Raw genomic sequence first — 24,841 nt, forward strand, 5'->3', positions numbered from 1 at the left:
ACATCAAAAATTTTTTTTTTTCTGTATTTTTTTTACTTTTTTTTTTTTTTTTTTTTTTTTTTTTTTTTTTATGGTACAGCTGTTAAATGAAATCACCATTCAGCCCACGGCTGCCCCCGTTCTGGAGCAGGTGGTGGAGCTGAGCATCCTCCTGACCGGAGAGGTCTTCAGCGACGAGCTCAGAGATCCAGCCAGCCTCAAGTTCCAGACGCTCAGCAGAGATCTTGCGGAAAAGGTTTGTCTCAGGCTCCATCTGGGTCTGTTTTTTGCCGTGGGAGATTATTGTCATTGAACATAATCTAATCGCCTAATGCCCTGTGATTCCTTGCATTGTCTTTTTTAAATGCGTTTTAGCGACAGCAGTAGCTAAAGCTTAGCACCATGGGCTCAACGCTTGCAGGTTTTAGAGTTTGCAGTTGGTAATGGTAAAATAATGACTTCTTGTTCTGGAAACACAGCTTTATAAGATTTAATGGGAAAAGATAAACCTTTGCACATGTAAGTATTTGTACAGATACTGTTTGAAGCAACTTTTACAAGGACCTGGAAAACTTTGTAAATGTGTCTGTGAACATCTGTTGCATTAACCACAACTAGGAGCCACAATGTACTCCCAAATACAAACATAACTCATAGACAGCATCTTGGATAAAAATCTGTATTTCTTTTTACATAATTGTTGTGTTTCTTTGTTTCTGACTTTCTTCTTTTACCTTCTGTGGGGATTTTCAACATAAATAAATCAGCATTGCATACCAACACCCACCTTGCATGCATGCAGTCTTGCAAACCCTAAGGAGAACATGTACCTGCAACCTGAACGTTTTTTCAGTCATTCGCTTTCATCCTTTTGTCTGAAAGTTTCGATAAATTGGTTGAGGGAAGCAATGCATGTAGATTTATTTTATGTTGAGGAGCAAGACCTTTTCTTGCTAAATAAGATTATTGGTAAAGTGAAGCATCAATTAGAGATTTGTGGCCACTTCACCGCCTTTGTTTTCCTCTAAAGCGTCAACCTGCCAACTCCGATTTTGATACATTTTGAAGAACTGTAAGATAAATGAACAGCAACTAGAATATTATTCTTTCCTTTCTATTGTGAGCTATGAGAGACAATAGTCACTGTAATCTTCTTGTCAGTCTTGCTTTCTCTCGCTCTTTTGCAGCCTGATTGAGTATAAGAATCGCTTCACGCATCCGTTCACTTCCTACGATGTAATTTTAAGTTTGAAAGAGCTAACTTTGAGTCTTCTCTCAGTAACAACATCCCCACTGAAGAGCGTTATTTTCATTGCAGCCAAAGTCAGAACTGATGACGCTAAAAATCCTTTGATGATGGTCTCAAACTGATTTCTCTCTGCTTTAATCACAGCATATTGGACTTGTGTTTCTGCAAACGAGTTTTGTTACAACACTTTGAGAATTAGAACAAATCATGAGCAGTTGCTTTAATCTCATGCCTCACTGTGTTTGTGCAGATAGAAGATGCTCTAGAGGGGCTTCCCGGCTTTAAGAGTGTGTCTGTAATCGACTTCAGGTTAGTTTCTGATCGCACACCTCATGTTTTCATGCCAACGCCACCTCTGCTGTCAGCAGAAATCTCACTGCTCCTCCCTGTTTATCTAGACCACAGAAGGACTCTCAGTGGTGAGTTGCTGTGTTGTTTAACCCCGCAGATCTCTTATCATTCCTCTGGTAGATTTAGATGTATCGCTAGTTGCACGTATTAATGATCTTAGTGCGGCCACCCACTTGTTAAGTGGGATCAGGATGGGTCCTACCAAGAAATCAGGTGCTATTATGTGAGGTTTATAACCTCACGGAACTGAGTAAGAGAAGAGGTTTATGACATGGAGTCAAAAGAAAAATATCAAAGCTAATATGTTATAAAAGCAACAGAACAAAAAAATTAAAGCCATCTGGTATACAAACTGAAAAAAAAAAGGAAAACAGATTGGAAAAACTGTTTCGGAAGTTGCAAAACCCACCATCTGAAAGCAAAACAACCATATTTTTACCTAATGTATTAATAAGTGGTACTTAGTTCATTATGAAATCTGTGATGAGTTTGAAGGTTGCATGTTTCCATTATTGATTCAAGATGCAACCTTGAATCAATAATGGAAAGTTATGTTTTTGCATAACGAAGAAGCAACAACGATTTAAATATTGTCACGTATCTTTACAAAAAATAGCTTTATGTTCATCCTAAATATAAACAAAAATGAAGCCATATAATGAGAAATATGTTTGAGCTGTTTTGAATACTAACACGTTTAAGTAGTTTATACAATTAACTTCGGTTGCAATAACTTGAAATATTTTTGAACCACTCTTCCACACATTTCATTAGTTCTTTAAATCTGGTGGTCGTTTTTCCACCGCAGCTCTCTTCAGCCTCCACAGAATTTCCAGCACATTTGTTATTTTCTCCTAAGTTGTTTTTTTTTTTGTAGTTTTGTTGCTCATTTTGCCATATCACCCTGTTTGTCACATCAACCCCCTCTGCCACCATGCTTGAGGAGTTTGTGCTTTTATGTTGCGTTTGGTTCTTGCCACAATTCTCTATTGTTGTTTCATCTGTTCAAAGGATATTGTTACTAGGAATCTTGTGGTTGATTCAGCTGTACAAACCAACGTCCAACTGCAACTTTTTAAAGATATTTGATATTTAGCATGCTAACTGAGCTCTGTAGCATTTGAGACGGAGCTCTTGGATCAACCAATTTCTCTGAGTATTACACACTGATTAGGACATCTCGTCTTGGAGTGATTGGTTGCCATTTTCGAATGTGGAATCCTCTTTACTGAACTTTTATTGAACTTTTATATGCATTGCCATTACCGTAAGGCACTTCCCAGATTGACTGGAAGCAATAACTGCTTCTCTAAACTCATAGCTGATTGTTTTTCCTGCCTTGCATTGGGTTAACACTCAAGCCTGTGTGCTGCAAATGACCCAAACCCGGGTTTTATAGAGTGGAGGACTGCTTCTGATGTCTTTAGACTCTATTTTTGCTTTGGTTTTGTTTCACAGATATTTACAGTTCAGCGTCTGGTGTGCCATGCGGAGTTGGATCATTTTATTCTAAAATTGTATTCATGCGTAATATCTCCCTCTGAAAGTGGATTTCAGCATTAGACTTAAGTCTGTCGCTGAGACTAAACTGGGAGGGAAACAGGATCTCTGAGTTAGCACATACTCAGCTGTCTGCCAACGGCCCGTTAGGGTGGAGGAATAACAGCAGTCGAATGAAGGCTAATGAATGGCTTTTTCCAGGAGTGGAGGTCTGCTGTGAGCTTTTCACGTTTGTTATGATCACACTGGCATTTCGGCTGACTCGGGCTTTGGGGATGTGGGGGGGTTTCATTCTGGAGAGGCATGCTCCTGCGTTACAAGCAGACATAAATCACCGAAGTCGTCTGTGAACTCATTTTTTACTGATTCTTAATTAAATCAACGCCTTAGTAATTTTTTCTCTCGGGATGTTTTTTCTTGAATCCAGTGCCGTAATATTGCTTGTGCCCACAGAGATATTATATATCATCCTGATGTTTTCTCTCTGTCTCCGTGAATTTGCTGTTTCTCTTCTGTATGACAACATTACGTTTGTGTCGCCAGGCTGGATGGCATAGTGGTGGATTACGCAGTCACGGTAGCGGTGGACGGAGCCGGGGTGAGCTCTGAACAGCTGAACTACCTGACCCTGCAGTCCAACCTGGTGGAGAACTCGTATCGAGAGATCAAGGAGCCCCCCACAGTGGTCTACACCATCAGCGGGATTAAAAACATCTTCACCGAACCGCATCACATCGACGAGCTGGAGAGTGGTAAGACTGCAGCCCGCCGCGATGATTTAGTCACATGTTTAAGTGCGGCTGTTTAGATGACTGTAAATGCTTAGAACTGGTTCATGAATGCGTTGCAGATTTAAGCTGCATGTATCGTTTCAATAAGAAACACAAGGATATCTGTAACTTGCTTAATAAGAGTTGACCACAGAAATGGCAGACAATAAACACTTGTCTGTGGAGTGAGGCCTTTCAAAAAAGGTGTGTAGAGGGTAAAAGCTTTTTAAATTGAACAAAGTTTCACCAATTATCTGTTTTTTAGGAGGTTTTTTTTTAGCCATTTTTTCTCCTCTTCTTTTGATAGTCAAAAGGCCACAAACATCGAGCGACTTCTCTCAGAAGCAGATTTGGAGGCAACTATTTATTCACGAAGAGTGACCCATATCATGATATTTTAATTAAGAGCACACATAAAAGAAATGGTAAAAGAAAAGAGAAAACAGTCAAAAATATATATGAATTTTTTGCACCGTTGTTTAATAGAGCAAACGTGCAAGATGCTTTTGGTGTTTCAGACATACTATTGTTTATCCCTGTCTATATTAATCAAATAACTTTTCATGGGTTTTGATTAAAATTTAGGTCAATTTTAAATCTGATCAAACACATTCACATCTTCACATGTTTTTTTTTCTTCTTTCATGTTTGAAAAGTAGTATGCACACATTTAAATCATAAATTGTACACCATGACAAACTCCGTCAACTGCAAATGAGATATTTACACTTCAAAACAATATATAGTTTTGTAATTGCAAAACATTTCATCAAAATACAATCTTTAGGTAATGATTAAGAAAATAAAAAATGATATATTTTACAAAGCATTTTCCAGGGAGTACTTAAAGTCTCAAAATGTATAAAATCTGACTTGTAATTTTAGTCAATTTATGTATAGACCCATTTCTAAGTGGTTTTATCCCAGTTTACTATTAATAAACCAGTTAACCATCAACTAGAAAATAAAATAAATAGTTCAGACCAATGGTACTGGTCATAAAATAACTTTTTATCTTCTTTTTGGGTGATGTAGCAGCTCATTTTGAACTGGAATTGAACATGTCTGAATGAAATATAGCTCAAAAATAATTTAAAAATTGCTCACGTTTTTTTTTTATTTCCCATTGAAAGCCCTGTTTTCTACACTAGACAAATATTTTCTTAAACATTTAAGAGTCATAGAGGACCCTGCGGTGTTGTCAGATAACTCTGGTTTTATATACTCATTACACTTGCTTTTTGCAGAATTAGAAAGCAGAGGCTTACAACCACAGGACGGGGCACCAGCAGCAATTGTTTCAAAAACATTGGTTAGATTTGGTTTGGCCGGTAATATTTGAACATCTAATTAAAGGGTAACTGGGATAAATAATGGGCTTTTCCATAGTTAAACTCTTTGTTTTCCTTTGTTCTTCTAAGCACATTTAGCTAATTGCAGAAAGAAGATCAAAGGTGTACAACACAGACCTTTTTCACAACATAATGACGCAGCAGAGAACCACTTCTGTCTCTGAAAAACCAAAACTTTTTTTTTCCCTTTCTTTCTAATAAGACCAGTTGAGAAATGTCTCTAGCACCAACCCTAGTTAAGTGCCCAACCCCAGTTGTAACTTTTGGGATATTTTGCAGACATCACCACGTTTTCTTATTCTCCAGCAAGTGAAACACTCTGGAAAAATGCATGTGTGGTTTACAGATCTGTGGAAACCACTGGGCCTTGATAACGGTCTGACTTTATGTTTGACTTTGATGTGATTAAAGTTTTGTGCTGCAGAGCACACCTGGGGTCTGTAATGTCTAATAGTTAAAAGAGACTGTTTTTTTTTAAAGAGCTAGTTACAAACATGCACTGACTGACCAGACCAGCTGAGTCAGCTGGAGTTGTAACACGCAAAGGAAAAGCAGAATTAAAAGCTTTGCAGCTAAGTTTTCAAACTTTTGGAGCCACTAAAGAAGGCAGCGTCATTCAGGTCGACATCACAACACGCTTTGTTTCCTTCTCTGTAAAATCTTTAATGCTTTCTGGAACATAATATGGCTTTAATATCATCTTATTTCATGGGTGATTCAAGTGAACTGGTTTAAAAGAGAGAATTTGGGCTCCTGTAGAGACATTGATGTTTTGTCTAACAATGCGGAAGCAGAATAGAAACATTGCTTCTTTGAAAATGTTAATTTTAGAGTCTCGTATGCCGAGACTGCAACATACAGATAACGAGAAATAACATGCAGATAACATAGTAACGTGCATTCATCAGCACTCAACCATTAGGGCATTAAAATAAAAATAAAAAAGTTGTTGGTTTATAATCCATTTTATTTGGTAAAGATGTGTTTTAGTCTTGACTTGTTGAAGATGTACTCTGGTGCAGCGGCCATTGTGGTGCGAGCAACACTTCCTGTGCAGGTATAACGCAGCTTAACACCTGTCTGTCTCAGTAGCATGGCTTCTTTTCTGTTTCTCACATTGCTCCTTCTTGTAAAAGCATAGCGTGACAGTTTGGATGGAGATTAAGATTATGCTATTAGCTCATTAGACCTAAGGTCTCTCTAGCTACTCACCTCAGAGACCTAGTAACTTCTTACTATCTCTACACGACCTGATTCTCATGTTCAACACGCTACATCTAAGTGACATTCCCTGAGTAAAACAGACTTCGACATGAAGAGTTTGTCTAATTTTGCCTGTAAAAACGCACAAAATTTATAGTTTACTATGGATTCAAGCAGACTGTAAGTAGGTTAGCTGCTTTTTGGGGGATGGGGAGAAATGGGCTCTTGGATGATGTGGTAATGTCTATCCTATCTCTTTGTCCTGCTGTTAAATTTTTCCATGCGCTTTTTTGTTAAGTCAAGCCTGTCATTAGTTTACTGTGTTAGAGAGATTCTCTGGAGATCAATGCCTTCTGATGCCTACGTTAGTTACAGACTGCGACATAAGAAAAAGAGGCTAAACACCCATATGGCCAACATATGTGTCTGCAGAGCCTATATGCACACCTTAGCTTTGTTCTTCTGCTTTGGTGGTGGTGCAGTGATAGGTTTTACTAGCAGTGTCTACTAATATTTACACCCAGAAAAGCTGAAATGTAAGACAGCGACGGTGAAACAACAACAACAAACTTTGGCAGACTCTGTCTTGTGAAAATATTTTAACTTTGGCCACATTCCTGTTTTTTTTTTTTTTTACACGTGACAATGTGTTTTAATATTTTTTTTTTCTCCACTGGTTCCACAGTGTCTGAGATTCCTGAGCCTGTCAGGGCTGCAGACGAAGCGACGGTGAGTAGCCACCTCAACGATCTGCCTGCAGATGGTCTACTTTAGGCTCCACCAACTTGATAAATCACTCATGTTTGAGGTTGCTGACCTTTGCAGCATGACTGATGTTCCGTTAACCTGTAAATGGCTTGAGATGTTATCCAGACTTCACCAGTGCAGCCAGCAGATGAGCTCCCCTGGACGGATGAAGTGAAGGCTTTGAGGATTAGGTTGGCTCTTGCCATACTAATCTACTACTATTCTTGGACAGAAACAACAGTGTACCACACCAGAATTAAGTGACGAGTACCATCTAAACTCTTCCATGGTCATATGAGCTTTCTGATGCATATCGATGCTTGTTTTGCACAAGTTTCATAACACACCTGGTTCATTTTTTTTTTATAAATAACTGAACTAAAAGCTCTTAAATGCACCAACTAAACTTTCTGAATTAAATTTGGAATTGATTTTTTTTTTTCATATCAATTGTATTCAGCCTGCAAGATCTTACTGATATAATTACAGGCTGTCACTGTGCCATTTCATGCAGTATTTTACATTCTTTTAAACATCAGTAACAGCAAACAGCAAGCAAGGTTTCCATAGGAACATCAAGCAATCTCAATACCAGCTAAAATCAAATAACTGAAATATTTTTGCAACAGTGACTTGGTTATTCGAACCTGATGTTAAAAAAGCTTAAAACTAGCATTTCTAAAGTATAATATATATATATTTTTTCTGAACAGCGTAAAGCTTTAATTTCTCCGATATTTAAAATATAAAAATAAATATGAAAAATTTGAGCATTTAAATCATTAGCCAATTAAAGAGAAACACATGCATACGTTTTGTCTGGTCTGAATGTGTGAACAGATCCCATTCTTTACTATGACTCCCACTTCGTTAATCCAATATTACTAACAGGATTAGCTCTGCGGTTCCTTACTGACGTGTGACAGGCGAGCTAGCTCTGGCCGTAAGAAGTGTCAAAGCTCTTGGAACCAAATCTGCTGGTAGACGGTTTCCAGCTTTAGACAAATAAAAATGTTTGAAATAAAGCAGCTGTTTCATGAACTACATTTGGACATTTCAGTCAAGCCTTTAATTAACAATCTCATTAAATTTCTGTTTCATTGATCAAACTGGAGTGGTGTAAGAAAGCACTTTTTGTTGACATGTAACAAACCTGAACCTGTTGTCTTCCAGGCCATTTAAAGATAACTGGATTATGTTTAGTTTTGTCTAATGGAAAGAGTGGCGTTGATTCAGGAAGGGAAAGCTCAGCACAAAGTAAACCCATCAGAATGAATTATATTATTTGCATGTGAAATAGAACAGATGCAAACTATAGATTACAAGATGAGGGATTCTATTATCAGGTTGTTGCCAGAGCAACCAACAGTCGTTTAAAGCAATGAGTATGGATGACCAGACCAAGAGACTGGAAACAAAATTGGTTCCAGGTTGTCCGGTGCAGAATAGAGATATTGTGACACAAGTGTCATATCTGCACCTAAATGTGTGCAGAATTGGAATATTGTGGACAAAAGAATTGGATCATTTGTAAAATATGTGTGTGTGGGTGTCCTCACATACGTTTCCTGCCCATCGTTGAGCTACTGACACCTGTATGTGCCATGTGCCGAGTATGTAAAAGACTCTATCAAATGCCCACATAGAATAGAGTCCACTTGTGTGCGTTATAATCTCAATATAAATCCACCTTTACTGTGAAATACCCAGACTGCAAATTTAATCGGGACTTGGCCGTCCACCTTGGCTGGCAGGCTGGTCAAGAGCTACAGCTCGAGTGGATCTCTGTAGCTCTGCTGCTGTTGATGGTAGAGCGACCCTGGCAGACGAGAAGGAAGTTATTTTTGAAAGAATACCGTGAGAAGTCCCGTAAGAAGGTGCAAACCATTTGTGGTTTACAGCCTTTCTTTAATGTGGACACATAAATGTAAAAGACTTAATTTTGGGGTCACAACAGGGAAAAACACAGAACTTACTTTTTGATTCCTAGAGATCGAGTATTTTCCCTAACAGTAGTGGGTCTTCAAAATGTCAAATGTCCTGCTTCAAAAGAAAGGGCAGCTGTCTTTCATCAATTGGCTCACCACCATAAAGCTGTAAAAGGGATAGAGGTGCATGCTGAGCGCTTATGTGTTTTGCAATCAGTCTGCAGTATTGTCTTCAGTTTCTCTATTTGTGGATGGATTTAGCAGTTTGCCAATGAAAATAGATCTAATAAAGGAATAATGACAGGGAATCCAATCAGATTACCTCCGCATCTAACTCCCTTTGGTGTGAAGTACATGGCCAATCTGATCCTTCTGTCTGCAGGAAGGATCCATACATGGACTTGTGTTTAGCTAACAAAGCCTATTTGTGTTGCAGGGCATTGACCTATCAGAAGTCTTGACCCTGGATCATCCCACTGGCGGTGGATCATCACCACCAGTAGAACTCAACACCCTGGGACCAGAAGAGGACATCGTTATTCTGGAGGAGAGTGAACTAGCGTCACCTGAGGCGGCACTTGCCACCAGTCCACCTGAAGCTGGTAGTAAGTTGTCGACTTTCTTTTCTTGAGCTTTGAAATGGACACCAAGTGTTGCTGTAAAACAGATTGAGTCGTTTCATCTTTGTTTATCCAGGCATTGAGGAGGAAGATCTGTTGCCAGAGGATGCTGTGCTAGCTCCTGCTCCAGAGACCATCCCGCCTACAGAGCTCCTACCAGGACCTCCCTCCCAGGAGACTCCAAAGAGCTCCACGTTGCCTGAGCCGCCAATAGAAACGGAGGCTTCTGGGTCAGGCCGAGAAAACCTGGACAGTTTAATTGAGCCATCCATTGAAGAAGAAGACCAAATATCTCTTGTAGAGACTGAAGATGTTAAATCAGAACCTGAACAAGAAAAAGTTGATGAGGTTGAGATTTTGGAAAAGCCTGAGGTCTCTACAGTTTTAACTAAGACCACAATAGAACAAGGCCAGCCAGCTCTTTTACCCCCAACAGAGACAGTGAATATCCCAACTGAGGCGTCGGAGCCTGATGTAGCCAAAACCACGCTCCACTCTGATGTCGATGAACCTGTGGTTCAGGCACCAGAGGACTCTAGCAAGTTTGGCAAAGACCCTGACCAGGATGTAGGGATCAATGTGATTTTTACCTATCCTGAGGAACCTGCATTTGATGAAAAAGGCTTTGACGAGACAATTGAGAGTGATGGAAGTGAAGTGAAAGAGGGATCTTTGTCTGAAGCCAGGGATATAGAGGAGGAGGCACCTCTGACCCCAGAGATCTTAGCAGGAGATCTTGTGGAGGATGAGATTTTGCTCGTGAACAGAGACGATTCGAAGTTACCTGGGACAGACTTCCCACGCCACCCACTGCCAACTGCCCTGTTTCCAGAGGAGGAAACCCCTTTTACAGTCATCTCATCCATCGTCCCGGATTTTGATGCTCTGCCTGACAAAGCCATCACTTCACTGGTAAAAGTAAAGTTGATATTAACATCTTGAATGTTGTTTCTTTACAATCTGGAATAGAATATGTTCTGTAATGCTCTTTAACGAGTTTAAAAATGACATGATTTCTATGGACCATAACATTATGAGTGCCAGTCCCCCTTTTGCTACCTGACATGGTAGCAAAAGGGGGGAAGACATAAACTTCCCTAGTTGTTGTTCTGTGGATTGAGCATTTTTCTATTGACAGAGAACACAGCTGTCGGACAGTTCTGTTCCCATGAGGAGGTTTACATGGTCCACGCAAAGCTTAGTTAGGTGGTATGTTTCAAAGTAACATTCACATGGATAGGGACCCAAGGCTCCAAAACAAGGAATTGCCCAAACCACCACACTGCCTCCAACATCTTGCCTTCTTCCCTTAGTACATCTTGGTTCCACAGGTTACACAGGTTTGCAAAGCACACACTCACACACATTTCACTTTCTACAAAATGTAAAAGCAAACCTAATCCTATGGATCAATCCAACCAGGTCAGATTCTGATACTGATGTGCCCAATGTGTTTTTTTCAGCAGCTACCTAACTATTGTGTGCTGAAATGAAACATGCTGTGATTCACTGCTTTCTATAATAACCAATAATAATAATATGAGCTACTGACAACACAGGCCAGCCTTTACTTCCCACTCTTCCTTCTCCAGGTGGCTTTTTGTACGACACTGATCATTGCAGACTGGGAACACCTCTCACTACCTTCAGTTTTGGAGATGCTCAGACCAAGTTATTAAGCCATCACAGTTTAATCCATTTCAAACGCAGTCAAATGCTTAGGCTCGCCCATTTTTCTGGTTTCCGACACCTTTTCATTTTTAAAGACAAACTTTTCTATTCTACCATTTATCTCCTCCCCACTCATAGGTGCGATAATAAAGTACTAATCTGTCAGTGTTCATGCCATTATGCCTGATTAATGTATAATGTTGAGCATTCATAGAAGCTTCAAAGATAGGACAATTACTCATACGACATCCAGTAAAGGACCTCTATTGTAACAAGTTTTGAGTCTTACACATCACTTTACATTGAAAAGTATGCCTCTTGCACCTTTACCCTAGACTCTTTGGAGAAAAAGTTATAATTATTTCAATTCTTTAAAATGCAGATGGCATCAATTAGAAGCCAAATTTTTAAGACATTTTTCTGTTTGGTTGAGGTAGACCACTCAGGAGGACCTGGATGATGCCTCCCCTGAAGATCACGGATATGACCTGATTCCTTATGATTACGGCTTGACCAACCAGACAGAGGAAGGCAGCACTGGATCCCCATTCAGTGTGGCCCAAGGCACAGACCAAGTCAGCATTGCCATGCCTATAAACCCGAGGCGAGCTCTGATAGTCTTCTTCAGCCTGAGAGTGACCAACATGGTATTTTCTGAAGATCTCTTTAACAAGAGCTCCGCCGAGTACAAGGCCTTGGAGCAGCGCTTCCTAGAACTGGTAACCACCGACGCTGTATTGCATTTGTTTTTGGTAAAGAGTCCACACCGGCATGCAGCTCGCAAAATCCGATTTTTCTATTTCTTTCCAAGCTTGTGCCCTATCTTCAGTCCAACCTGAGCCACTTTGAGAATCTGGAGATCTTGAACTTCAGGAATGGGAGCATCGTGGTCAACAGTCGGATGAAGTTTGGGAGGCCTGTGGCTCGGGGCGTCACCACCACCGTGTACCTAATCCTGGAGGACTTCTGTAACACTGCGTACCAGACCATGAACCTAGCCATTGATAAATACTCTCTGGATGTGGAGTCGGGTGAGTTTCTTGCACTAAATTAAGTCGATGCTTACACAGCAAACCCATAATTGACAGAGCGAGTCCGTCTTAATGTTGAGCTAAGCAGTTTACTTTCATTATTTAACTACTGTCATCCAGCCGTCTCCTTTGATACTTGGCGTTTCTCAGACTGTCTACTCATCTGTGAACCAACAATTCATTTTGAGAATGAATGTAATATTTGTCATAAATTTAACCACTGAAAAAGTTATCGTAAAACATAGTGATAGAAAACAACACACTGCTGAATCGCATCATGCACTAATAATATAGCTGAACTAAAAGGAATGGATGGCAATGTTTTTATGTGAAAAAGATTTATGCCTGTTTTAATATAGCCAAATGTGCTTCTAAAGACCCTTATTGTGCTGAAAGCTACCACAAATGTGCTTTTGAAGACTTTGGCAGATTTGTTTATCTGTTTCTACCCAATAAAACAACAGACAGATATTATCAAAGTGAGCCTGTCTGGAAATACAAACATAAATCACATGCCAATAATGCAATTACAAAACCTGATATAGAGCGCCCTTAAGCCATTTCTTTTTTTTTTTTTTTTTGGGAGGGGAGGAATCCAATCCCAAAATCTGTATTCTGGTGTTTCCTAATGCTGAATACCTTCTCTTTAGTGTTTTCTATTGCTTTGGCTGCAAGTGTTTTATACGTCTACATGAATAAACCACACAGGAAGTATGCAGATGCATTTTATGCCAATTGTTATTCTATTCACAAGACTGATTTCAGAAGCATTAGAATGATCATTTGATGTCTGTGCTTGCAGTCTAGACTGATGCAGACCTGCTAACTCTGAACTGCAGTGAGATGGAGAGAGTTTGGTACAATGGGCTCAGGAACAACATAGCAGAGAAAAAAGGTGCTGCTCTTTGAGATTTCAAATTGACAAAATTACCTGGTAATTAAGTAATTTAAAGAGTGCTATTTAAATATTAGCCAAGTAAGAGTAAAAAAGTGCTGTGTAAAAAGGCTACTTAAGCCCTGAGTAGTACTGTTTAATCTTTACACTTATGAGCTGGTTCTGGTATCTAATGATGAAATAAAATATGACTAACGGTGAATCTCATTGTTTCAAAATAACAAACACAGGCAGAAAGTAGTCAGACCAAAATACTTTATTCTAATTTACCGTGGAGTCTCCCATGTGCCTTTTGGCAAACTTTAGTCGAGCCTTGATATGAGTTTTCTTCAACAGTGTTTTTTTTTTTCCATTGCCGCTCTCCCATAAAGCATTGACTGGTGAAGAAACCAGCAGCTGCGTGCAGAGTCTGTCCCATCTCAGCTGCTGAAGCTTATAACTCCTGCTGTGTGTGCTGGTGGCCTAGTCCACCAGACTCCTCCCTGCACGGTCACTCGGTTTGTGAGGTTGGCCTGATTGTCAGATTTACACATTCGACATTTCCCTTCCACTTCTGGAAGGAAAAGAGATTTACCTGAACTCCAGGGGAGTTTGTTCATAGCCAGCTTATACTTTTCAATAACGTTTTCTCCGACTTGCTTGGAGTGCTCTTTTGTCTTCATGCCGTAATGGTAGCCAGAAATACAGTTTAAGCAGTTAATGGTTTTTCCAGACACAGGTGTTTTTATACCACGTTCATTGGAGATGCACTCGCTGCACTCAGGTGATCTCCATTCCACTCATTGAGAGAGAGACCACTAGCACCAGCTGGCTAGACCTCTGTAGATTAAGGTCAGTCTTTTTAAAACAGGTGAATATTTATGCAATCACTTACTTTGTTATTGCCATTATTTTGTGGAATAATTTCCACTTTAGCATTAAATTGTTTTGTATTTTTTTCTTCAAAAAGCCAAATTATGTGGATCCTGATTGAGTTGTAAAAGCAGCAAAAAGAGTAAAACATCCAAGGGGTGAACTCTCTTTTTTTAGGTAGCGGAACTTTAACTGCTCTACATTTTTGCACCAAACACAGAACAGATATAATCTCACCCTTTTCACTAAAATAACTCCAAAGAAGGCAATACTGAGTAGCAGAGTTCTCATTGAGCACCAGGCAGAGGGAACAATGTTTCAACAATCATGTATACTGGTGTATTTATGTAAAATGTGTTTTTAAACAGTTTGTTTTGCTGCGAGTTTGTAAATTTGTGATGTTTTTGCAATTTAATCCAATTTTTTCTTTTTCTTCCAATATCCTAAGAGCTGTAAAGATAACAAATAGCACTTTCAGAACTTTGGGTAAATTGTAAACATATTCTTTAGAAATGCATAATAGTACTGAACAGACATGAGCAGCTATATGATAATAATTTTTGTATATTTAAAACATGTTCTATCAAAACAGAAATACCAACAAGCACATAAAAGTTAGTCTTTGCATGAAGTTAAATTCTAAATAAAAAAAGCACAAAACAGGGTTTTCAAACTAAAAATAAATTAGTTGTTTAACATAAATTGATGTTCAGCACACATCTAAAGTTTTATTTTTAGTCAAGTAAATCTGAATACTTTTGAATGTTGCATTTCACTGAGATTAGTGGCTAACAGACCAACTTGCAACATAAAAAGCAACTACACTTATTCATCCACAAAGATATAATGTAAGGGTTTTTTTTTTATGTTGGATTATAAGATAAAAAAAAGCAGCTGAATAGAAATTCATTTGTACCTGTTTTAATTTGAGTGCTTTAATTGCTTTTAATTTCCAGGTGACCAAGCCGACCCCTGCAAGTTCCAGGCGTGCAACGAGTACGCAGAATGTAAAGTGAACAAGTGGTCAGGGGAAGCGGAGTGCGTCTGTAACGCGGGCTACTTCAGTGTCGACGGCCTTCCGTGTCAAAGCATCTGTGAGCTGCAGACAGACTTTTGCCTCAATGACGGCAAGTGTGACATCATCCCTGGCCAGGGAGCCATCTGCAGGTGGGCGAGGGATTAAGACTGTGTTTGTGTGTGCATGGGGAACAAGTCTTCAGCTCTAACCGGCCGCAGTGACTAAACAGATTTTCCAAGTCAGTAGAGTTTAGAAGGAAGAAGTGTAAATACAATTACTTATTTCACTAATTTAAGAGATGTTTGCTTCTTGTGCTGATTTTCAAGATTACAGACCAGATTCAGGTTTGTTTTGAACAAGGTTTTAAATGAAAGAATGCGAGGATTTACACTTTTACAAAGTCCTCAAACGTCGTAGAAATAAAATCATTTTTATGTCAAAGTTGTTTAATATGTGATACATTGTAGAAAAAAAAAATACTATCCCACTGAAGTCAGATTAATTTTTTTATGTCACAATATTGTGCATAAGCAACAAATCTTACTACATTCTCTACCTAATGCAGTTAAATTTCTTATTTGAAATGAAAATTTGATCATTTTTACATCTTTAGTTATTTTCATTTTCAACCACTGACAAATATATATATTAAAAAAGTTCTAAAATTGCTCTGAAGAGTCACTCAGCCTGTAGTTTACCACGGTGCCAATTAGACCTTGTGACAAAAAAATGTAATATACACCACTGAAATCCTGGCAGCATTCAGACTGAAGCCGTAGTTTCTGCTGTGGTTCTGACCAACATCATTAGGCTGCTGCTTTCACATAAAAGGCCCCTGGCTGATTTATCGCTTGACAGCAGACTGAGGCTGAGTTGAGCGACGCACAGTTTAACCTTGTGGTCAGATTCAGTCATTTGTGCATCATCTGTTTGCCTCAAAGCAGAGACAACCTGGCGTATGTCAATAAAGACCAACGCTTAGGAGAAGCTTGCAGTGTGTTCACACAACGTTAACAGACACTTGGAGGTCTAAACAAGGAAGAATATATCCAACAATTTAAAATGCCACAGAAATGAGAGGTGTGTTTGTGTATTGTAAAAGCTGTCAACTAATATAATCTTTCCTTAGACAATTACATCTTGTTGTGATTTTGAGTACTGTTGCTACCTGTTATCTTTATAATGTATTGAGTTTTTTTTTTGTATACTTTACATTAGCAAGACACAGAGTGGTGGTGCAAGAATAAAACCTAATCAATCGATGTTTTATTCGTTTAATTTGCACATCGGAATGTTTTTCCAGAGAACATGGCTTCTGCAAGTCAAACTCTAGTTTTTCCTACGTTTCCTAGCTCTAAAATGTCTCATCTAGCTAAGGCTATAAATGTGCTGAATGAAAGGAAAAATAAAATACTGATTTACAATCACTCTGTCGCTGCAGTCGAATACTCTCCGATTCACTTTGCTCAGATACAAAGAAAAAAGTCACAGCTGAAGCTAATTACCGCGGGTAAACTTGCTGGAGAAACGTTTGGAGAGAGTCGCTATTAATTTAAAGTTAATGCTTACAAACAGCAGATTTGGTGGCGTTGGTCGTCTAGCTGTTTACTTCCTGTTTTAGCTTTCTGTAGTAGCTGGAGTTAACTAATTTGTTTCCTCAATACTCTGGGGTTGTTCCTTCCTTTAAATTCAGGATTCTAGTTCCCAACACAGATTGTTTTTTTTTCAGTCAGATTTTGGTGGGTGCAGAGAAACCTGTCATCACCACCTGTGTTTACTTCCATAAAGCTAATCCATGTTTTCTGCATAAATGGTCTTTGTTTCGAAAGAGCACACTATGTAACTTGTTTCTGCCACCATTTAGCAGCCAAACATTCATTTGACACATTTTCCTCCAACACAAAAACAGTCTGTGCTTTGATTACTGTCAAAGATTTCCAAACGGAGCAGGTTGTGCATCTGGTTTGGAGGGCATGGTTCAAATGACTTATTTCATTTCAGAAAAGCGATCAAAATAAGGTTAAAAATAAATTTGTGTTAATGAGCACCTCTGGTCAATATGCATACCAGCAGATCTCATTTTTAATATGTGTTCAGGTTACATGTTTTGGTCATGATGAACGAGTGTTTTTTTTTTACCAATTCACTTACACACACGAGAGGCAGTTTGTTGTCATTTGCTCAACACAAGCTCATCTGTCAAGAAGAAACACAATAAACAAACAGTTTGTGTTTTGTTTCTGTTTCATACCTTTAAGATTTTTTTTTAGAATATCTTGCTCTTCAATTTGAGTTTTTTCCTTGAAGGTTTCCCCACTTTGATGTCTGCAATGTGTCTACTTTGATCAGAACTTGTGTTTGCATGTGCAACAGATTTATGCATGTGTGCTGAAGATGAAAAGCCAGCATTGGAAATAAGTGACAGGAACTTTTTGTTAGCCCTGCTCAGACTTTGAGATGCAAGGTTGTTTTTTTTTTAACACTCTAGTAATTATGAGCAGACTTGGGGTAGACAAGCCAAGATGACTGCTAACCTCTGTTTCACACCCACTACAGCATTATAACACATGAAGGCAGTGCCACGTGCTGCTGGATTCTCATTAACTTCCAGCTAAAAGTGTTGCATTCCTCCATGGAGACAGAAAACAAATAAGAGATTTTCTTCCATAACAAGTAATCAGTTTTTTTTTAATAAGACAGGCAGAATTGAAATAAATTTATCATCTTTGTTGTGACAAAAATGCAAACAGGAACAACTTTCACGTGATTTATTTGCCGAAACATTTTGATTCTGCTGTTCAATAGAAGTTGAGTTCTGTTATTCAGTCCACAGTTTTACAAATACATTTCAGGCTGACATTTTCCGTCTCCAGGTGTCGTGTTGGAGAGAACTGGTGGTACAGAGGTGAACACTGTGAGGAGTATGTGTCCGAGCCTCTGGTGGTTGGCATCGCCATAGCCTCCGTTGCTGGTTTCCTGTTTGTGGCGTCCGGAGTGCTGTTCTTCCTGGCCAGGACACTTCGGGATCAGTACGACAAGGAAGAGTCGGAGGATCCCGTACGGTGAGGACAGGAGCTAAAAGTACTGAATACCCAAGAGCATCCGTAATTTGACAACAGCCAACATTTCTTTTACCTACAAAACTGAGACAGCTTGGCTATGTCCATCTGCCATTGGGTGAGTAACGGGTTGCACCCTGAACCACCAAAGGGGAACGTCATTGATTTACCGAATGCTAAGAACTTAATTCAAGAACATTTCTTTTAACCATTTATGACCTAGATTTCAAATGTCCGCCTGGATAATTTTTCTTTAAATCTTTAAATGTCCTGTGAGTAAATATATATTGCTTATTTATCCATAACAACTGGAACTTTCAATATCTAGCAAGTTATTTTTCGCAGTTTACCGTCTGCTAAAAGAGCGCCTCTCTGTTTAATTTCTCTCCCTGCTACGGTGGGGGTGAAATTACCGTAATAACCCGACATTGGCTGGAAAGCGCAACGTCTCCCCTCTCAGAAACTGTTGGAGTTTTTCAGGTAACGCAAAATGTGGCGGAATTACGGTACTGCAAATTTGGCTGGATCGTCGGCGCTACCTTCGATCTGGAAGAGTTAAATTAAAGAAACTTTGTGACTCATCATTGTTGTTTTGTTTGGTGTATCATGAATGTATTTTGATTGAAATATTGAGTCAGAGGAAGTTATCCAAATGTGAGCAAGTGGGGGTGTTGACAGTAGGAATGTTTTTATGCTCACATTTGTTGTTTGTTTTCTTATTGGATTATTGTGTGTCGCATCACGTGACCTGTCAGATTTAACACACTATAAAGGGTGTGTGCTGCCATGTTGAACGCTGAGCCAGAAAGTGATTCTGCTAACAATATTTCTGATTGACTTTCAAATGTGGAAATAACGTAAACAAAGTGAAGCGTGCCAAAATGCACATTTTAATAAAAGATAGATAATTTTTGCAGTGTTTTGATCACAGCCTTTAGCTGCTCTGACATGTTGCTAATATACTTGCTACCTTTGGGACCAGGAAGTGTCTTCACAATTTAGTTTATCATGTTCTGGTTGCTATTTAGAAAACCAGTTAGGCTTACTACATGTTGGGATGCTCACTACTAGTAGCAATCAAGCTGATGACAGTGTATTCCTCTCCATTTTATGGGTGTAAACACTTACAAACTATATTCACAAGTAGCGATTTTAAGGAACAGTGTGTGCTTCTTGGTTATTGAGGTATAAACTATTAGAAGTCCTAACAAATAGTTTATATCTACAACTTTAACTATATTTTATATGCGTGGCTGGCAGCCACACTGAATATTGAACTTGAACTCACAGTTGCTCAGAAGAAGACTTTCCAAGTTAAAGTTCTCACTTCAGGGCGTGTTGTTGTGTTCGTACTTGGAAACTTGGAAAATTAGGATTTTGAAGACGAGCACAACAGTCGTGTCGCACGGTTTACCTTAGTGGGTTAGTCATTTAATTCGAGGCTCGGTTTCTCTCCCTGCCTTTACATCTCGACTAATTGTTTTCTTTATTTCTCTGGGTCTTCAGGCGGGTGGAAAGTCTTCCGTCATTGGAAAGGGCAACCAAATACAACCCCATGTATGAAAGTGAAGCCACTACAGGCTTCAGCCACTATTACCGTCGTTATCCCGAAGCGCCTACGTACAGCAGTGCCAGCGCTGAGGCATCCACCGACTTTAGCAGCGAGGAGATACGGCACATCTATGAAAACAGCGAGCTGACCAAAGAGGTAAGTATCTATTTCCCTCCCTGCCTCCATTTCCTTTAGATGGTAATTAAAAGATTGGTCATGTCAAGCTCAAGTCTGAAGCAGCTCAGATAAAGATGGAGAACATTTCAGTTCTAAAGTTCAGTTTCTCATAATTTCAGACGTCCAGATACTTATAATCTAAAAAAAAAAAAAAAAAAAAGCCTGCATCAAATGCATAACAAGAAAATAAGCCCGTGTTATTTCCTACTCGTCGACTCATGCTGGACGTGTGTGGCCTGCTGCAGACAATACAAGGAGCAGCGTCCAATTGTCCTTTTGAGCCTGTTCTCTTTAAGAGCTGATAAAACTGTCCACAGCTGCAGCCCAGCATCCTACTCTGCCCCAGCATGACGCAGCTGATATGTATCAAAGGCGAGAAGTGATGGGACTTAATTGAAGAGACTCGCCATAGCTCCCGGTGGCGTCAACAAAAGGGATTCCAGATTTTAATGCGTCAACATAAATATGGAATCTTAAGAAAATGTATCATGAAGACGTTGTAGACGTCAATGGTGAGCAGAACCTGTCCTTGGAAAAAATAATCCACCAGTTGTTAAAAGATAAGCAGCTATTTTTTGTCCAATCCTCAAGATGACAACTGTAATAAGAAAACCAAGTGGTCACTGGTGTCAAATCTCTTTTTAGGTAATGAAACAAAGCTGCACAGCAGCTTATCTTTTGCATGGAGACCATGTCCGTGGTTGATGTTAAATGATGTCCACTTTGAGTAAGAGACTGTACATGACTGTGTTATAAAAATCCAAACTAATTTATCAAAACACAGATATATATATATATTGCACAGTAACCGTAGACATGTCTGGTATTGGTACGTAATATCTTTGTCGGGAGAAGACTTTCATACAAATAGTGTTGGAAGTGTTGTGTTGGTGGTTGCTTAGCTGCCTCTGCGACTGGGCAGCTTTTCAGTGACTGACTCAGCAATGAGTTCTGGATCCTATCAAACAGGGCGGGAGATAACACCGGTCCATCTGTCAGGAAATTAGAACTGAACTCAAAATGGACCTTTCAACAAGATAATGATCCCCGGTTTGTTCCAAGTTATGGCCGAACACAGAGAAAGTAAAGATACTGGAAAGCCAAGATAAAATCCTTAAAAGAGTTTTAGTATAAACAATAGATTCAAAACAGGCACAAGATCGCTTTAAGTATAATTTCATATGCAAACAGTGGAAAGGGCTTTTGCACAAAGGGATCCGGATGTCATGCATGAAACTGAGCACAGTTACGTTCCATTATGTTCCACATCCATTATCAGTCCTGTGTGCAATTTCTCTGTTTTTGCTGTTTTTGCTCCCTTATCGAGTGAAATCCTGTTTTTCTGCAGGAAATCCAAGACAGGATACGCATCATTGAACTCTACGCTAAGGACCGGCAGTTTGCAGACTTTGTGCGGCAGCATCAAGCGTGAGCTCACTTGTTTGCAGCTTTTAGACCTCAGTGAGATAATGTACTAAATAAACCTGGATTTGAGGGACGAAAAAGGCGGAAGTGGGTTTGAGATACAAGAGACTAACAAGACCAAAGAGACAAAGCGTTTGTTTGTTAGTCAGGAGCTTCAAAAGTAGAGAAGTTCAGGCCATGCCAAAGTAGTGTGGAGACAGATTTATCTTTCTTAAGTTTTAGCCAGGACTGGAGCCACAGATGCAGACAAAAGCAGTCGGATTCAGACGTTACTTTAACTGCCTTTAACTTGTTGTGATGTGTGTAATGATGTCTCCCATTTTTCTTTTGCTTGTTGCATTGTTCTGTGTAGCATTGATGTTGATTATGCTGAGTTTAGTCTAGCACTTTTTCTGTAAAGTACAAAATGTGACATACAAAAGATAACATTGTTCCACTTGTTCCTGAATGTGTTTCAGAGTTCTGGATACCCAGAGAGAAAGCTCCTCTATGCACTCATAGAACTGTAACGAACAAGATACTGTAAGTAATGTTTCATTTAATTTGAAAAACAAACAATAAAAAAGAGGAATCACCACTGTATATCATGATGATGTTTGATATTCCTTATTTTGTGAGTTGCCTCGTGTACCTGTATGAATCTTAGTTTCATATAAAATCAGCTCTTATAATTTACTGAATGGTGAAAAAAGTCTTACGGTTCTTCAAAGTGATGACATGTAGCCCATGTTGAACCGTTTTACTGACGAGCTTCTTCTGTTTCACAGAGACACGCTTCCTGATCAACGATGACGCTTCCTGTCAAGACGTCTCTTCGATCGCCATGTTCCTCGTAGTTCGGACTGTGTTTAGATTATTTTCAGCACCTTTGTAACGGAAACAGTAAGTCTGCATCTGTCGCTCTTTGTGTGGGTGGGTGTTGACCATTCATTCATAAACCTCTGTGCCTTCTGACTGGGTGAGTCTCCTGTGACGCTACGGCCCGTTTCTGCTCATGTTTTTGCTGCTTAACTACCAAACCTTTGGGGAAAACCGGGCCGCATCCTGTTACTTGAACAGAAACGCAAAGACCAAACCGACGAGCAACTATTGTTTTGTGTGAAAACTGTTTATTTGCATTACCTTCTATCTGCCTTCTCTTAAAGGGGAAGAACTTATATTGTGATAGGTTTGTATAGCTAAACTGACATTTGTCCGTCTGAGATACATGTCATTTTTTGATCTTTGTCATGCTCGGATTTATTTCTTAGCTCTATCGAAGAGCCATAAAAACCTAGGTAATTTTTTAGTTATTGGTGCTATTCTAATTTTAAAAACTCCTTGAAATGTATAATGTTGTCGTTGAGTCATTTACAGTTTGAAGCCAGCACCAGTGGATGGACTCTGTTGTACAATACAAGTACAAGTCAACATTTTGGGAAATGCAGAAAAGGCCAAATTACAGTTCGTCTCTGTGTTCACTGATGTCTGAAGCAGTCAGCAGTAAAGATATGCCGAACAAAGACCTTCGATGGAATCAATTAAATCAAAGCACATGCATGTGCTTAAACGGCCCAGTCAAAGCCCAGAAAGAGCTTTTAATTTGGTGTCCATAGATGTTCTCCGTCTCTAAATCTGCCAAAACCTCAGTTATTTGACTCAGTGATGCCAAATACTTATCCACAACAAACCTTTCAGATTTTTGTTTGTAAAAATTTCTGTTATGCATTTAGTGTCTTCATTATACTTCACAGTTTTTCTCCACTTTGTGTTGGATATCAGTCACTAATATCTCTCTGAAATACCCTGATGTTTGTAATTGTAGTGTGAAAAAGTTCAAGAGGTATGAATATCTTTGCAAAGCACTTTAGTCTTGACTGATTTCCTCTTTCTTGGAAAATATAAAGCAGCAAAACGCTGCACTGTTCTGAAGAGTAAAAGCGACAGTCTACTGTCTCAGTTTTTCTCCCCTCCAGATGATTTATTTGCCTTTTTTCATGGATTTTTATAGGTAATAATAAACTTTACCTGAGTGAAGTTGGTCCCACCCTCACCTTCTTCAAATTAAACAAAATTGGTACCAAACGTTTGTGCTGGTTTGCTCTCATTTTAAAGATGCTAATAAATGTTTCCAGAGGTTTCATCTTCTTAGCACAGTTGTTTGTCACCAAACCTGCTTGATTTTGTAAATGTGGCTGACATTTGATCGTCTCTGGAAACATTTATTAGAATCTTTAGCGGCACAAACCACAATTTTTGCTGCACAAACCTTTGACACCGTTTTTGTTTGATTTGAAGAAGGTGTGTGGGGGGAGCAGCTTCACTCAGGTATAAACATTTGGGTCTCCAGACGCCTAACTAGGCAGATAAAAAGTGTTTAGATGGAACTCATGAAGGCGTTCGGCCCCGGGATTTGAATCCTTCTTTCAGTTTCATATTGGGACTATCGAGAGTCCAGCAAAAGCAGAAAGCGGAGCATGACAAACAACAGACGCTCTCAGTAAAGGCATACATAGAAACTTCTGTACTGCTGTCTGTCTTTTCAATCTGAAACTTTCTGGGTGACCGATTCCAGTGTTTCCTATGGCATTCATACACTTTCCCCTGGATTTGTTATCCTTGACCCTGCCCGTTCACGGTGTGGCCCTTCACATCTGCACCTGGTTATGTTCTGCTTGTCTACGCTGTCGGAAAGCATGAGCGTCGGTTCTCTCCGGAGGTCACTCACAGCTCCACACGTAGATCAAGCTTCAGGTTTTTGCTAGGAATAAATTGTTCTGTTAGTCATCTACCCAAGTGAAGAAAAAATAAATAAATAATTTTCGGAGCAGACCCCTGTGTCACTGTCATGCCTTTTGCAATCTGTCAGTTCAAGTTTTATTGTCTTGTTTTTGTGCGTGTATCGTGTTATTATCACTGTCCTTCAGCATTCCTGGTTAAACAGCCAGAAATCAAACACACAGTGTTCATTCATGTAAATAACTCTGCAAATGTCATCAGTCATTGCAAGATAGGGTGTTAATCTTGTACGTTTCCTGTGTCTCTTTGTTTTATATTGATGAATGTAATCAGTGCTATCATCTTGTGCAGCTGTAACGGGTAACAAAATAATTAAATAAATTAAACGCTTTATATAAACTGATGAATCTGGTTACTGTGATTGGGACGTTCTTTACCACAACATAATGCAGGTGAAGGAAAAAAACAAACACAAGTTTCATGATGTAGCACTTTGAGTAAGGACAGTTTTGCTTAAATAATCACTTAAGAAAAACAAAAAACAGAAGTAAAACTAAAATAATCACCAATAATCACCTGCATTCTTGCATTGCTCAATGCCACAGTTTTCCTTTTCCACTGGAAGCGTGAGAGCACATTTTGTCCTTTCACTGCGAGCCATAATGTTGGAGACGATTATCTCCTCTCCGGATAATCCGAAGATGAGATTAGCCTCAGAAAGTATGGATTACAGGTTCATCTGGA

General features: G+C 39.3%; 1 protein-coding gene across 1 annotated transcript; it reads left to right on the forward strand.

Annotated features, from left to right (window-relative positions):
* The first annotated feature begins 70 nt into the window (after positions 1-70).
* LOC106964547 (interphotoreceptor matrix proteoglycan 2) lies at positions 71-24,190 on the forward strand. The gene is made up of 15 exons (XM_015060134.1): positions 71-235; positions 1,479-1,537; positions 1,627-1,647; positions 3,623-3,831; positions 7,090-7,133; positions 9,516-9,684; positions 9,776-10,611; positions 11,808-12,089; positions 12,182-12,401; positions 15,105-15,315; positions 18,040-18,228; positions 19,732-19,933; positions 21,303-21,382; positions 21,838-21,901; positions 22,147-24,190. Exons 1-14 carry the CDS (start codon positions 71-73, stop codon positions 21,878-21,880), a joined length of 2,730 nt encoding a protein of 909 aa, XP_014915620.1. The 3' UTR covers positions 21,881-21,901; positions 22,147-24,190.
* Positions 24,191-24,841: the final 651 nt, after the last annotated feature.

The sequence above is a fragment of the Poecilia latipinna genome, unplaced genomic scaffold (genome assembly GCF_001443285.1).
Source record: "Poecilia latipinna isolate Pla-1442-1.1 unplaced genomic scaffold, P_latipinna-1.0 Scaffold1689, whole genome shotgun sequence".
Taxonomy (NCBI): domain Eukaryota; kingdom Metazoa; phylum Chordata; class Actinopteri; order Cyprinodontiformes; family Poeciliidae; genus Poecilia; species Poecilia latipinna.